The 14,290-nt window shown below is 43.6% G+C and overlaps 3 protein-coding genes across 5 annotated transcripts in view; 1 reads left to right on the top strand and 2 right to left on the bottom strand.

The window, feature by feature from the left end:
• LOC105476663 (kinesin family member 4A) overlaps positions 1-5,767 on the bottom strand; it is a 131,351-nt gene extending 125,584 nt beyond the window's left edge. Inside the window, exons 1-3 of the mRNA XM_011732795.3 lie at positions 5,658-5,767; positions 5,230-5,370; positions 5,001-5,115 (exon numbers count right to left, since the gene is read on the bottom strand). Coding sequence (XP_011731097.1) covers positions 5,001-5,115; positions 5,230-5,349 — 235 coding nt within the window. The 5' untranslated portion in view covers positions 5,350-5,370; positions 5,658-5,767. The remainder of the gene's footprint in view (positions 1-5,000; positions 5,116-5,229; positions 5,371-5,657) is intronic.
• A 54-nt stretch (positions 5,768-5,821) lies between these two features.
• On the top strand, positions 5,822-9,206 carry LOC105476661 (PDZ domain containing 11). Of its 3 annotated transcripts, none has more exons than XM_011732792.2 (8): positions 5,822-5,947; positions 6,214-6,288; positions 6,456-6,555; positions 7,305-7,388; positions 7,645-7,701; positions 7,990-8,088; positions 8,472-8,532; positions 8,688-9,206. In XM_011732792.2, the coding sequence occupies exons 3-8, from the start codon at positions 6,469-6,471 to the stop codon at positions 8,720-8,722; spliced, it is 423 nt and encodes a 140-aa protein (XP_011731094.1). In that variant the 5' UTR covers positions 5,822-5,947; positions 6,214-6,288; positions 6,456-6,468; the 3' UTR covers positions 8,723-9,206. The 3 variants fall into 3 exon arrangements, with proteins under 3 accessions (XP_011731094.1, XP_011731093.1, XP_011731095.1); XM_011732793.2 differs by lacking the exon at positions 5,822-5,947 and adding an exon at positions 6,013-6,030; XM_011732791.2 differs by lacking the exon at positions 6,214-6,288.
• A 1,591-nt stretch (positions 9,207-10,797) lies between these two features.
• Positions 10,798-14,170, bottom strand: LOC105476668 (RAB41, member RAS oncogene family). Its single transcript, XM_011732802.3, has 8 exons — positions 13,974-14,170; positions 13,727-13,785; positions 13,463-13,516; positions 12,944-13,049; positions 12,693-12,804; positions 12,274-12,367; positions 11,478-11,541; positions 10,798-11,218 (listed from the first exon to the last, which is right to left on the bottom strand). Exons 1-8 carry the CDS (start codon positions 14,095-14,097, stop codon positions 11,157-11,159), a joined length of 675 nt encoding a protein of 224 aa, XP_011731104.2. The 5' UTR covers positions 14,098-14,170; the 3' UTR covers positions 10,798-11,156.
• Between the last annotated feature and the right edge of the window lie 120 nt (positions 14,171-14,290).

Below are 14,290 nucleotides of genomic sequence, written 5' to 3' on the forward strand. Positions count from 1 at the left end.
CTAATTTTTTGTATTTTTAGTAGAGATGGGGTTTCACTGTGTTAGCCAGGATGGTGTTGATCTCCTGACCTTGTGATCCTCCCAGCTCGGCCTCCCAAAGTGCTGGGATTACAGGTGTGAGCCACCGCACCAAGCCATAGGATGGTAAATATTTTGTGTTTTCTTTTCCCCCATTTGTATTTTTTAAATTATTAAATAGAAGGCACTATTGAACAGAGGCTTTTTCGTTATCACTTATGTTAACAGTACTGTCTGCAGAAAGACCCATAAAGTATGTTTCTGTTTGAGTTTATTGGCCAGGCGTGGTGGCTCACGTCTTTAATCCCAGCACTCTGGGTGGCCAAGGCGGGCAGATCACTTGAGGCCAGAGTTTGAAACCAGCCTGGCCAACATGGCAAAACCCTGTCTGTACTAAAAACACAAAAATTAGCTGGGTGTAATGGTGGTGCCTGTGGTCCCAGCTACTGGGGAGGCTGAGGCAGGAGAATTGCTTGAACTCAGGAGGCGGAGTTTACAGTGAACCGAGATCACGCCACTGCACTTCAGCCTGGGCCACCGAGGGAGATTCAGTTTCAATAAAAAGTATATTTCTGTTTGGGCTTAGTTCTGGTAAAAATGTTTATTTTGTAGATTAGTTTTTATATTTTCTCTTGTCAGATAATCCAAATTACTAGTTACTCAGCACTCCCTCTCCCCATTTTTTTGAGACAAGGTCTCACTCTGTCACCCAGCCTGGAGCGCAGTGTGTGCAATCACAGCTCCGCCTCCCAGGCCCAAGTGATCCTCCCACCTGAGCCTCCAGGAGAGTTAGGACTACAGGCACGCGCCACTACGCCCAGCTAATTTTTTTGTATTTTTTGGTAGAGACGAGTTTCGCCATGTTGGCCAGGCTGGTCTCGAACTCCTGACCTCAAGTGATCTGCCCACCTCAGCCTCCCATAGTACTGAGATTACAGGTTTGAGCGACCATGCCCGGTGGGCATTTTCGTTTTATCCCATAAATTCAAAGTTTAGATTGAAGCTAGAGGAAGATAAACAACTGTAGCAAGATTTTATAAAGAAACAATTAGACAATAGATAGGTTATTCTCACTTTAACTTCAAATGTTACAGTCGTGTGCCATATAATAGCATTTCAATCATGTGGAATGTATTTACGATGGTGAAAAATTCCTGTTGCTTCTTGACTTAGCCATTATAACACTGCAGTGCAACATGTTACATGTTTGTGTTGATGCTGGGGTAAAGAAACCTACTTCACTGCAGGTCATATAAAAGTATAGCACATCTAACTATGTACAGTATGTAATGCTTTATAATAATAAATGATTGTTACTAGTTTATGTGTTTAGTATACTATACCATACTTTTTATCATTTTAAGAGTATACTCCTACTTATGATAAATAAAGTTAACTGTAAAACAGCCTCAGGCAGGTCCTTCAGGAGGTATTCCAGAAGAAGATATTGTTGTCATAGGAAATGACAGCTCTATGGATGCTAGTGTCCCTGAAGACTTTCCAGTAGGACAAGACGTGGAGGTGGAAGACAGTGATATTGAAGATCCTGGCCCTGGGTGGGCCTAGGCTAATGTGCATGTTTGGGTCTTAAACAAAAAGTTTAAAAAGTAAAAAAATATATTTTTTTTAAAAAAAGAAAAAAGCATACAGAATAAAGATGCAAAGAGTGAAAATGTTTATTCAGCTGTGCAATGTATTCGTGTTTAAAGCTAAGCATTATTACAAATAAGTCAAAAAGATTAAAAAAATTAAAGTTTATAAAGTAAGAAAGTTATAAGCAGCTAAGGTTAATTTATTATTGAAGAGAGAAAAAATGTTTAATAAATTTAGTGTAACCTAAGTATCCAGTGTTTATAAAGCCCACAGTAGTATACAATAACGTCTTAGGCCCTTACATTCACTCACCACTCATCACTGACACACTCAGAGCAACTTCCAGTCCTGCAAGCTCCATTCACGGTAAGTGTCCTATACAGGTGTACCAGCTTTTACCTTTCATATTGTATTTTTACTTCACCTTTTCTATGTTTAGATCACAAATATTTTCCACGGTGTTACAAGTGCCTACAGTATTCAGTACAGTAACATGCTTTGCAGGTTTGTAGCCTAGGAGCAGTAGGCTCAGGTGTATAGGAGGCTATACTATCTAGGTTTGTATACATGCACTCTACGATGTTCATACAATGACAAAACCGCCCAATAATGCACTTCTCAGAAGGTATCCCTGTCATTAACTGATGCATGATTATAACTTGCTACTTAATTGTACGGTAGTAGCTTCTAAAACTATAAGCATGGCACCTAAAAGGAACTACAAATCCAAATTTACTTCAAGGTGAAAAAAATAATGACCTTAGGAAAGTCTGTCGCTTATTAGTGTGGCAGACATGTTGTCAAGGAACACAAAGCAAGCTTTCTCTGTTAAATGATCATCATATTTTTGTCAAAGCTGTTATCTGCTATTTACCAAGATAATTTTGCAGTCTGAAGGAAAAAAACCCTTTAAACGTTGAAACAATGTTTTAATCTAAATGAAAACTTTGAAGTTTTGAAAGAACTTGTTGGTCTAAATGAAAGATCATAAGAAGATGCTAAATTGAGATTTTCACTGTAATAGATCGCTGGTAGTAGCTGGCATGACTATGGGGCAAGAGAATAACATTTCATAATTTTCTGCAATACCACAGATATACGTAGATAGCAATAACTTGGGAAACGAGGTTTTAGTAGTTTTTACAAAATATTCAGGGCTCTGTGGTACCAGGAGTTCAGAGTACAAGAGGGTGCTGTTGAGCTGACTATAAAAAATATTGGCTTTGTTTTTGCAACCAAGGGCAATGTTAAGCAAACACATGTATACTGGAATCACTTTCTACTTTATGTTGCCTTTAAAGAACATAATTTAATTCTATCAGTTTCCCAAGTTAAGAATATAAAAGTAGAACTGTGGTGCTCTTACTAAGCTGTGGAGGGATAGCCTGAGGAATCTGACCAGACAGTGAAGGGTCTGAAAACCATATTGTTTCAGGAATGGCTAAAGGAAAGGCGGGGATAATTAAAGAGAAGAGAATTAGATAGAAACATTTAACGGTCTTCCAAATACTGTATGTAAAAAGGAAAAAGATTAACTTTATAGCGGAGAAGCCCAGCAGATTAACACCTTAATCAAATGATCAAAATGAACATCAGTAGTAATAGAATAAATCAAAATCATGTGCTGCCCAATAGGCTTCAGTGAGAAGAAAACAGCACCACTTCTGTGATATTCCTGCTAAAAGATACACAACTTGAATCTAATCAAAAGTAAACACCAGACAAAACAATATGGAAAAACGGTTTACAAAATAATTGGCCTGTAATCTTCAAAGTGTCAAAATCATAAAAGTCAAAAAAAGACTAAAGAATGTCAAAATCATAAAAGTCAAAAAAAAGACTAAAGAACTGTTTTAGAATGGAGACTAAACAGACAGCAAAACTAAATAAAACATGTGATTTTGAACTAGATCTTTTTGCCATAAAATATTTACTGGGACAATTGGTGAAACTTCAATGGGGTTTCAGGAATAGATGGTAGTAATGTAGCAGTGCAAATTTTATTGTTTTGATGGCTGTATTGTGGTAACTTAGAAGAAAGTCCTTTTTTTGTAGGAAATATACACTAAAGTATGGGGGGTATCAGGCCAACAACTCATCTCAAATGGTTCAGGGAAAAAATGTTTTTTATGCTGTTCTTGCAACATTCCATATGTTTGAAATTATTGCATTAATATCTTAAAATTTTGAAACAAAAATTTCAATGTTCCCTGAGCCAATCATTAAACAAAAAAAACGTGAAAAAATATGTGAATAGCTGTTGCCTGGAAGAAGGCTTCTAAAGGGATGAACTAACATCACCGGGTAGAACTTATCAGGAAGCAAATTTCATCTCAATATAAAGATCTTTATAACATAATTAGACTAGTCCAAAACCCAAATCTCAACTGGACTACCTGTGAGTCAGTGAGTTCCCTGTTAGACACTGGCAGTTCACCTAACAGATATTGTTAGAATGCATTTTTCTTTGGATGAAAAACAAACTAGATGATATACAAATGTCTCTTTCAACTTTAAGGCACTAGCATGCCATGATTCTTCTTGTATATGAACCTCTGTTTTGAATCTTGAATAACCACTGTATTAGAATAATAATTAGACATCTCTCAGGCACTGCTCCCTTCTTTAGAACCCTGCTATGGTCTTCAACAGCATTAAAGACTTAGCTTCCGCAATAAAGATTATTAACTGGTCATAGTATTCAGAGGCTTTAGGAACTCCCCTTTTCCAGCTAAAAGAATTATACTCATTATTCAAGACCTATCTCAAAGTTTTCCCACTCTGTGAATTTCACCCCAAATTCCCCAAGCAGAGTTAGAGTCATCCTTTTGTTTTTCATACCACTTTGTATGAGAGCAGAGCTACTTCTATAGGACTCACTCTGTTGTATATTTTTAACTTGAAAAATTTTTCTTCTAAAAGGTAAGTACAAAAAATTTAAAAATTTTTATATATTCAAAATAATTTATGTAATCATCTACCTCCATTCCTATTCCCTGGACTTTGAACTCCTTCGACTTTGAGGGCCTCGAAGCTATATTGTTTGTCACCTGAATCCCTCAACAAGCTTTGCAGTGCCTGAGCCTCAAGTAGGCTGGCACGCTTATCACCTTCAGCAACCACCACAGAGTTTATAATCTAATGAAGTTCCAGGATAAACACAAACATATACAAGTCAAAGATGAACAGAACCACATAGAGCAAATACAGAATAAAACTAGCTTCAAGGGTAGAGGGACTTTCACAAATGTTATTAGACTAAGGGCTTTTTGAAGTCACGTATCATGATTCATCCGTTCCTGTATTTGCAGCGCCCAAGCACAGTGCTTGGCACATCGTATATGCTCAAGGAATATATATGCTATGATCGAGGAATCAAATCGCCTCACCTTTAAATACACCTTTTATGAGTGGCGCCACTGCTGTATTGAAGACTTCTTCCTGTTCAGTAGAGGGATCAAACACAAAATCGTAGGTGAAGGATTTATCTGTACCAACCACCACCTAGAGAGAAGGCAAGGGACAAGGCGTAAGGGAAGAAATGAAAGGCAAGACCACACCCCTCGTTACCATTTGGCCCCAGCTGTTCAGACACAGGCTCTGGACTCTGCTACGCACCTGAGGCTCCCCGGGCACGAAGGAAAGGCACATCTGGCAGCCTTCGCTAATCTCTTTGGGGACCAGAGGGCGACAACGCAGCGCCACTCTTACAGGAATTCCCTTCACCTCTTCCTTCATGATCCTATCTCAGCACCGTCTCTGCGAGGGGGAAAAAGAAGGCTCGCTGATGAATGTTAGCAGGTCAGCAGGGGTGGGAGGGCGTCCTCCTCGGTTCCGACCCTTCTCAGCAGGAACACTGCCTTGGGAGATTCACTCTCCAGGACTTGGCCAGGGCTGGACCGTCCGTCAGCCCTGCACTCTAAAGAGAGTGCACGCGCGTCTGAAAGGCAAAGAAAAAACTCCAACGGGGACAGCGACAAAGAACCAAAGCCCTAGGGTACCGGGAAGAAACAGGTTCTGAGCTAAGGTGTGCCCCCGTAACTCACCAAACTAAATGTCCCTTCCCCGTTCTCCACGGGTCTCCAGCCGCCCTGTCCCAGACGGAGCTTTAACCGCCAAGTTTCAAATCCGTTCCGGAGACGCCAACCAATTGCAGTGCGGACTGCCGAGGGCGGAGCGCGCACGTCGGCGCGCGCAGGCCGGCGCGGTGGGAAGGGGAGGGTCAGTTTGTTGCACCCTGGCCCGGCCTCTTTTCCACCCTGCGGAGCATCCGCTTCCGGTTCCCAGACTGAATTGGCGGTGAGCGGAGTTTGAGGTCGCTGTGGACTGCCCACTGGTGAGGTGGTGCGGCGTTTATGCGGCCGAGAGCGCGGGACTCAGGCAGAATGTGGGGTGGGGACGTCGGAGGTGGCTGGTCAGGTGAAGGAAGGGTCGATCTGGGAACCCTACCATTACTAATCGCATCTAGGAAATGTGGGGCGGTGCCTTGCCCCGAGTCCCTGCGGATAGTTAACACTCGCTTGGGCTTCGAAAGTAGATCTTTTTAGACTCGACCCTGATTTCCTCTTCTCCAGGTTTAAGACGGTAACATCTGTTTTGCAGGATTGTTGTGAAAAATGAGGTCCTCTTTCTAGAGTACCTGGCAGGTTGCTTGGCATCCAGAAGATGTTTAGCTAAGTTAAGAGTTTTCTTCTTCCTTCCTGCTCTCGTCCAACCTTAACACCTAGATGTGGGCTGTGCCCGTAGACTGACTGCCTTGGAATGGGTTGGAGCTGCTTTCTGAAACTTGCTGGGCTGCTCTCCCTTTTGAACCACTTTTTGTCTGTTCTGATTCACTCTTCCAGGGCCTTGCCCGAGATGGACAGCCGGATTCCTTATGATGACTACCCGGTGGTTTTCTTGCCTGCCTATGAGAATCCTCCAGCATGGATTCCTCCTCATGAGGTGGGAACCATCTATATTCCTGAGTAGGAGATTTTTTCCCCCTGGGCATGAGATGATGCATGAAAGGTAGGATGGCAGGGTTAGAAGGCGACATGGAGAGTGCATCTTAGCACTTGTAGCCAGAAGACCCAGAAGCTGGATTCTGAGCAACAGGACCCATTGGGAACTTCTTTGTGGAAGCCTCCTGCTGGGGTCTATTCACACCGGTTAATTCTGGAAATTTGGAGCCTTCCTTTCCATACTGTTAAGAGGCGAAGGCCAGGCGCGGTAGCTCATGTCTGTAATCCCAGCACTTTGGGAGGCCGAGGCAGGCAGATCACATGAGGTTGGGAGTTCGAGACCAGCCTGACGAACATGGAGAAACTCCGTCTCTACTAAAAATACAAAATTAGTCGGGTGTGGTGGCACATGCTTGTAATCCCAGCTACTAGGGAGGCTGAGGCAGGAGAATCGCTTGAATCTGGGAGGCGGAGGTTGCGGTGAGCCGAGATCAAGCCATTGCACTCCAGCCTGGGCAACAAGAGCAAAACTCCATCTCAAAAAAAAAAAAAAAAAAAGGTGAAGAAATGGGGAGCTACTGGGCTGTCCCAATGCTGTCCATCTACTCATTTAGTCAGTGTTATCTGTTCTACTTAAATTAAGTCTATGACCTTTCCTTTTCCTGACTTCAGGGTGATTCATTAGTGATCCAAATGAAGGTAGGTATGAAGTAAGACTGGTAAAATTCCTGGGGTTGCTGTGTCTTGCAGAGGGTGCACCACCCAGACTACAACAATGAGTTGACCCAGTTTCTGCCCCGAACCATCACACTGAAGAAGCCTCCTGGAGCTCAGGTGAACTTATGAAACCTTATTCCAGGCTAGATTCATCCATACCAGAAGTTGGCAGTGTTGGGGGGATGGATTGGAAAGCAGGTGCAGATGTGAGGCAACTTTCCTTCTTGTGGACAGAAAAGCTGAGATAACACTTCTACAACTTCTGACTTTCCTCTCAGGGACACACAAGCTGAGCTATTGCACGATGATGCTACTAGTTGTTCTTGTGTTTGTGGTCTCTATTGAGCCCCCATTCTGTGCTCTTGTCTTACAGTTGGGATTTAACATCCGAGGAGGAAAGGCCTCCCAGCTAGGCATCTTCATCTCCAAGGTATTTATGCCCAGTAGGCAATATGGATAGTTACCTCCCTTTGTTAAATTAACAGATTGCAGAACCCTAATGTCCCAAAGGCTGAGAGGATGACTCAGTGGATTCATAGAAGGGGTATAATGGAGACACCCCCTTTCCCACTTTAAACTTTTCATTTGGCAGGCCATCTGTCTGCGTAGATTATCACAGAAAAACAATAGCACCTTACATTTGAATAGCACCGAATTTCACTGACAGTCTTCTGCAATTATCGCATCCCAATCACATGTATTCTCTCTTTACCAACAGGTAATTCCTGACTCTGATGCACATAGAGCAGGACTTCAGGAAGGGGACCAAGTTCTAGCTGTGAATGATGTGGATTTCCAAGATATTGAGCACAGCAAGGTGAGCACAGTACTTGGGCTGTGGTGCTGCAAGAAGCCATCTCAAATAGGACATATTGGACAGGAGTAGCCTAATCTGTAACTTAATAAGAAAGCATTTTGCTGGGCACTGTGGTACATGCCTGTAATCCCAGCTATTTAGGAGGCTGAGACGGGAGGATCACGTGAGCCCAGGAATTTAAGACCAGCCCAGGCAACACAGCAAGACCCTGTCTCAAAAAAAAAAAAAAAAATAGAGAAAGTAAGCACCTCTCCTGGGGAAAGTACCAGAGGGAAGCAGCTATTAGTGATACAGAGGTTGGAGTGGCAAATCCCTTTCCCCATGTTACGATTCTGTCTTGGGTCATATCTCTTCATTTGTACAAGCTGCTGTGTTCCTTCCAGGCTGTTGAGATCCTGAAGACAGCTCGTGAAATCAGCATGCGTGTCCGCTTCTTTCCCTATAGTAAGTGCCACTTTTTTCACTTTCCTGACAGGGCCGTAAGTAAGAACTCTTTAAATACTGATAGCTAGAGGCCCTACAAGTTGGGGATAGGGAATCGGGAGCTCAAGTGTGAAGATAACCTGCTCTGTTCCTCCTTTTCTTCTTCTTTCCTTCAGATTACCATCGCCAAAAAGAGAGGACTGTGCACTAGAAAGTTGCAGCCCACAGCCCTTCATGTGGACTCTGCCATGACATGCTAACTAGACTTTAGGAGAGCCACTTCTATTTTCAGCCCCTCCCTGGAATAGTGAGTTGGGAGGATGGGGAGACAGCTAACCAACTGAATTACCCAAACTGTATTGCACTTTTAGTTCCCTAGTTTTCTAGGTGAGCTTCATTCCCTGAAAGGAGGATGATATCTAGGCATAACCTAGCCTGTGAGGAACCTAGTTAGGAAAGACAGCTGACATTTATTGAATACCATGTACTAGTCCCTTACATATGTCATATTTTAATTATAGAAATCAGTAGCGAAAAGAATCTTGGGGATTTTCCATCTGACTTCCCTGACCATCTTATCCCATCCTTGTACTACCAGAGGATTCATACACTTTTGAGACTCCAAAGAGACCCTGATTTCACCCCTTCCTCCTCCTAGCCTCTCCCCCAAAAAGTAAAACACAATGCTGAAGAAATATTGGTGTGGCTTTTGAATGTTACCAATTAGATGTAAAATGCTATTGAGGGAAGAAAAAGCTCTTCCAAAGAGAGGAGCCACTGGAAGGAACAGAGCAACACTAGACCTACCTCGCAACTACCTATGATGTCTGACCAGAACATTAGGGAGGCCGAGGAACTTTAACCACAGTATAACTAAGGAATGGCATAGAGTGAGGGGCACTGAAAGAAACTGCCTGTTCCCCTAGGAGCTTTGAACATTTCTCTGCAGGGGACAGTATTAATATAATTCTCTCTTCTTTCTCATATTCTTTGATCTGGAACATAAACTAAGGAAGGGGCTTAGATGCATTTCTTTTCTGAGGCAGCAGTCAGAAATTGGTTCACAGTTTCCAACTTGTAAGTTGAGTAGTACTAACTGCTGACTTCTCCCTTTTCTTCACCCCAGCCCCAAATAACATTCTGCCATGTTCCTAGATCTTTAGTTACCAATCCACCATTACAGGATTCCTGGTCACGCCTATGCCATCGCCACTGACATGTTCAAAATACCAATTTGGAATTGAAAGTTTTCTAGTGTGAGGCTGGGTGCGGTGGCTTATGCCTGTAATCCCACCACTTTGGGAGGCCAAGGCGGGCGGATAGCTTGAGGCCAGGAGTTCAAGACCAGCCTGGCCAACAAGGTGCAACCCCATCTCTACTAAAAATACAAAAATTAGATGGGCGTGGTAGCACACTGCCTGTAATCCTAGCTACTCGGGAGGCTGAGGCAGGAGGATTGTTTGAACCCTGGAGGTGGAGGTTGCAGTGAGCCAAGATGGTGCCACTGCACTCCAGCCTGGCTGACAGAGTGACTGTCTCAAAGGAAAAAAAAAAAAAAGTTTTCTAGTGTGGCGTGGGGTGATGTACCCCTATGATGAAGTCCCAAAATTTGCCTTGAAAGAATCCTGGGGAACTTAAATATATATTTATAGACCCATCTACTGGACAATGATTCTGTTAGTCTGAGGTGGAATCTGGAAATCTGGATTTTTAAAGACGCAAAGGAAATAAGCAAATAAGTCTTCAAATGTAGGAAACATTGTTCTAAACAGTAGTACTATACTGTATGGGGAAGGTCTGGTTCTTCCTATATATCCCACCCTAGCTCTACTGACATACCTCTTCTAGAGCCTCAGTGCTATTGTTAGGTGGCAACATCCCTTGAGAGCAGAGCTGGAGGTAGAGTTAATGTAGCTGTCTCTATGCTTCCTGGGAAATCCTGTTCTATGCTCCTATTTGCTGACCCCCTGCCCCGCATTGGCCACGAAAGAAAGAAAATAGTAGCTTGGTTACTTCCATAAAGGCATGTTGGGTGACTTGGCTGAATGTTGAGGTCCAAGACTCTCCCTGTGGTTAACAGGTCTTAAAAAATGTATCTAAGAAGTATAAAAAACATGGTAAAAAGTCCCAGCCAGGTGCCATGGGCCTAAGAGGCAAAAACCCTCCTGCCCTAAATTGGTTCTCACTTGAGATACTTGGATTGGTTCTATGTTAGGGCACCAACATGAGATAATTGCATTGTGGAAATATAGGTATAGTGTGGAGAAAGCACAAGCAGTAACAGCCTTAGGTTAAAGAACCATTTATTGAGGGTGTACGTAAACAACAACAAACAGTGGAGAATGAATGGTATTGGCCTTTGAAGTATGTCAGCTGCTATAGAACTGTATTCTCTGCAGATGTCTTTTAGCCATCAGAGAAGGTAAGGTAGAATTCCCAGGTGCTGCAAGAAGCTTCCACCCAGTAGCTGTGAGATGCAGTCGGGAAAAAATGATAGCACTTTCAGGGGTTCTGTTTTTACCCCAAGCCTAGGAATTGGAAGAGAGTAAGTGGCCATGTATCATAAAACGAGGTGGGGAGGAGAACTGGCATGGCAACCCCAAATGTAAGAAATCCATCAAATGAGGCAGAGAAAGCCTAAGCTGTCAACGGGAACAATAGCTTCTGTTGCCTGACTCCTCGAAGGATTCCAGTTCGATTTCAACTGCTGAAGTGTGTGTTAAGGAAGCTAATACAGTGAGGTGACTGGAGTCAAATCTCAACACCCAGGGTCAGCTTCTAGGAGATGTAGAAGAGGAATTCTGATCTTACAATCCCTCTCACCTAAAGGCAAACCAACGAACTACTTTGGGCTAAAGTTAGTCCTGTTTTCCCCTTAAGTACCACTCAGGCATCAGCTCAGCAAAGGAAACTTACCTTCTCTACTTGTATACTCCCTACCCCAGCAAAGCTAGGAAAAAGGATACTCCCCTCTTTCGGTGGAGGTAAAGTCCTTGTGGAAAGAAGGGCAGAAACCACACGCCGGAACAGCTGTGTGTGTGTGAATGGTGACCAAAAAAAAAAAAAGGAAAAAAAAAGGTCAGGTTCAGAGGCTGGAATAATTCAGGGCCTTTGAGATACATGATGGGGAGATGAATCTTGACCCCCACCCCGCAAAAGATAAGCCAAGGTTATCCAAAAGAGTAAACAGTGGTGGTAGCTACAGACAGAGTGCAGTTAAAGTATTATAGAAAGAAACGATGCTGCTATAAAGACACATGCACTCGTATGTTTATTGCAGCACTATTCACAATAGCAAAGACTTGGAATCAACCCAAATGTCCATCAGTGACAGATTGGATTAAGAAAATGTGGCACATATACACCATGGAATACTATGCAGCCATCAAAAAGGATGAGTTTGTGTCCTTTGTAGGGACATGGATGCAGCTGGAAACCATCATTCTTAGCAATCTATCACAAGAACAGAAAACCAAACACCGCATGTTCTCACTCATAGGTGGGAACTGAACAATGAGATCACTTGGACTCAGGAAGGGGAACATCTCACACAGGGGCCTGTCATGGGGAGGGGGGAGGGGGGAGGGATTGCATTGGGAGTTATACCTGATGTAAATGACAAGTTGATGGGTGCAGCACACCAACATGGCACAAGTATACATATGTAACAAACCTGCACGTTATGCACATGTACCCTACAACTTAAAGTATAATAATAATAAATAAATTAAAAAAAAAAAAAAAGAAAGAAACAAGTATTACCTTTTTCACGTTGTAACCGGTTTTGGCACTGGTCTCAATAAACATCACATTGAGGTTTCTGGATTTTTCTTCACCCTCTTCTGCAGTGACTTGTCTGGACGAATCAGAAATGATGAAAAGGGCCAGAGTTATTGGATATGGATAGATTCTTCTGAGGTGTAATGATGCTTACCTAGCGCCAGGAACTCTAGAAGGCTTAAACCCATGACCCATCTGATTACAGGGTGAGGACTCTCTCCTATACCCCCCACATATCCTTGTGCCCTGATGGGACGCCCCCCTGTCCGTCCCCTCCTGCAGTGCTGGTAGTGGGCAGAGGAGACTAAGGTAACTCCTCCCCAAGTAAATAGAACACAGTTGACCCTCCCCATAGAGACTGAATTTTAGGTATGCCAGAAGAAATTGTAGTTATACTTTACCTTTTGTTATCCAAATCAATCTTGTTACCCACCAACATGATGACAACATCGTCACCTCTTTCTGCTCGTACATGTTCTACCCACTTATCTGTCTCCTTAAAAGAACTGATGTCTGCAAGAGAATATGTTGCAGAGCGTTGAAACATTTAGGAGAGATTTGGAGAGAACACTTCCTCTCTGCTAATTTTATCAATCTCCCTATCAATCTCTTTATAATCCCCTTTTGAAATAAAACATTGCATAACACCCACTTGTGATGTCATAGACAACCACTGCAATAGTTGAATCACGAATGTAGCTAGGAATTAGGCTGTGAAAGCGCTCCTGGCCAGCTGTGTCCCATAGCTGCAGCTGAACCTGCATAAAACAAATGTTCAGGAAGAAGATGGGGAAAGGTAGAAAAGAAACTAGCCTTTTTAAAAAGCTCAGACCTAATAAAGGCGGAATACAAAAGGTCGGGGAGAGTGGATCCCTGAGAAGTGGCTGCTATAGCCTCAAACCAAGTGGCCTATAGTCCTAGGACAGGTCCAACCAATTTCAATATACTGTTTTGATTCAGGAAGACCCTACAGCACAGCAGATTTAAGGATTCAAGGTCTCTTGGAGTTTATGTTACAGTTGGAGATTAGATGAAGGCAGGCAGAACAAGAAACATCATAGGGCTTGGTAATTTGAAGAGGCTTCAGTTTTTTTGATGGTGCTACCCAACTGTGATGAATAGGCCTAAGGGGTTGAAGTGTAGGGTTTGTGGTATGAGAGTTAACACTCACTATTTGGTCCTCCAAGTACATGGTCTTAGACAAGAAGTCAATTCCAACAGTTGCCTACAAAAGAAAGTGAGAGACACTCCAGCATTCCCTCTATTCCCAATATGAGGCAGTCTTAGAACCCAAAGTGGAGAATGACCCTTCAAGAAGTTGTCCTGGCTCCACTTCCCAATGCTTATAATACATAACTTTGAGGAGGAGAATCTCCAGGTGAGTCCGCCAAGAAGAGCGGCAAAAATGTACCATATGACTTGGTGATGGGCTTACCTGGCAGGCGCAGCCGAAGCTGTTGTACATGAAGCGGGTGATGACGGATGTCTTCCCTACTGTGAGGGAGTTAAGCAGGCCAATCGTTGCCCTCGGTGCCCTTTCTCCCCCCAATGTTTCTATGAGCCCTCCCTCTTCCCACTCCAACCTTTCCCAACAAGGAGGAACTCGGTTCCCCAGAGAATGCCCCACCCCATTTCATACCAATTACACCTCCCTGTCCCCAAAGCCCAACCCAGACCCGCACCGCTCGGCTCTCCCAGGAATAAGAGTTTAGATTTGCACAGAGACTGGTATTCGGTTCTTTCGGCAGCCTCCAGGCCAAAGCCTCCGGCCTCCATCCAGGCCTTGTCGTGACCAAAGGCAGACATCGCTTCAGGTAGGTGGCAACCAAAATGGCTTCCGACGCTCAGCCTGCGCCGCCAGACGTCATGCCATACTCTACTGACGTCCGCTGACGGCCATTGGCTTCACACCCAGGCCTGGGCACGGCCACGCCCCCTCGGCCCCCTCCTCACAGCTTGCACTGTGCCTCGTGTTCAGCGCAATCCTATGGCCACTAGA

The sequence above is a fragment of the Macaca nemestrina genome, chromosome X (assembly GCF_043159975.1).
Source record: "Macaca nemestrina isolate mMacNem1 chromosome X, mMacNem.hap1, whole genome shotgun sequence".
NCBI lineage: Eukaryota > Metazoa > Chordata > Mammalia > Primates > Cercopithecidae > Macaca > Macaca nemestrina.

Bases quoted from the DNA above. Each gene is read 5' to 3' on its own strand.
- LOC105476661 (XM_011732792.2), top strand. From the start codon at position 6,469: ATGGACAGCCGGATTCCTTATGATGACTACCCGGTGGTTTTCTTGCCT. The intron at 7,389-7,644 runs GTGAACTTATGA...CTTGTCTTACAG, and splicing joins AGAAGCCTCCTGGAGCTCAG to TTGGGATTTAACATCCGAGG. The intron at 7,702-7,989 runs GTATTTATGCCC...CTTTACCAACAG, and splicing joins TAGGCATCTTCATCTCCAAG to GTAATTCCTGACTCTGATGC.
- LOC105476668 (XM_011732802.3), bottom strand. From the start codon at position 14,097: ATGTCTGCCTTTGGTCACGACAAGGCCTGGATGGAGGCCGGAGGCTTT. The intron at 12,368-12,692 runs GTAAAGTATAAC...TGATTCGTCCAG, and splicing joins ATTGATTTGGATAACAAAAG to ACAAGTCACTGCAGAAGAGG. The intron at 11,542-12,273 runs GTAATACTTGTT...ACACACACACAG, and splicing joins CCGGTTACAACGTGAAAAAG to CTGTTCCGGCGTGTGGTTTC.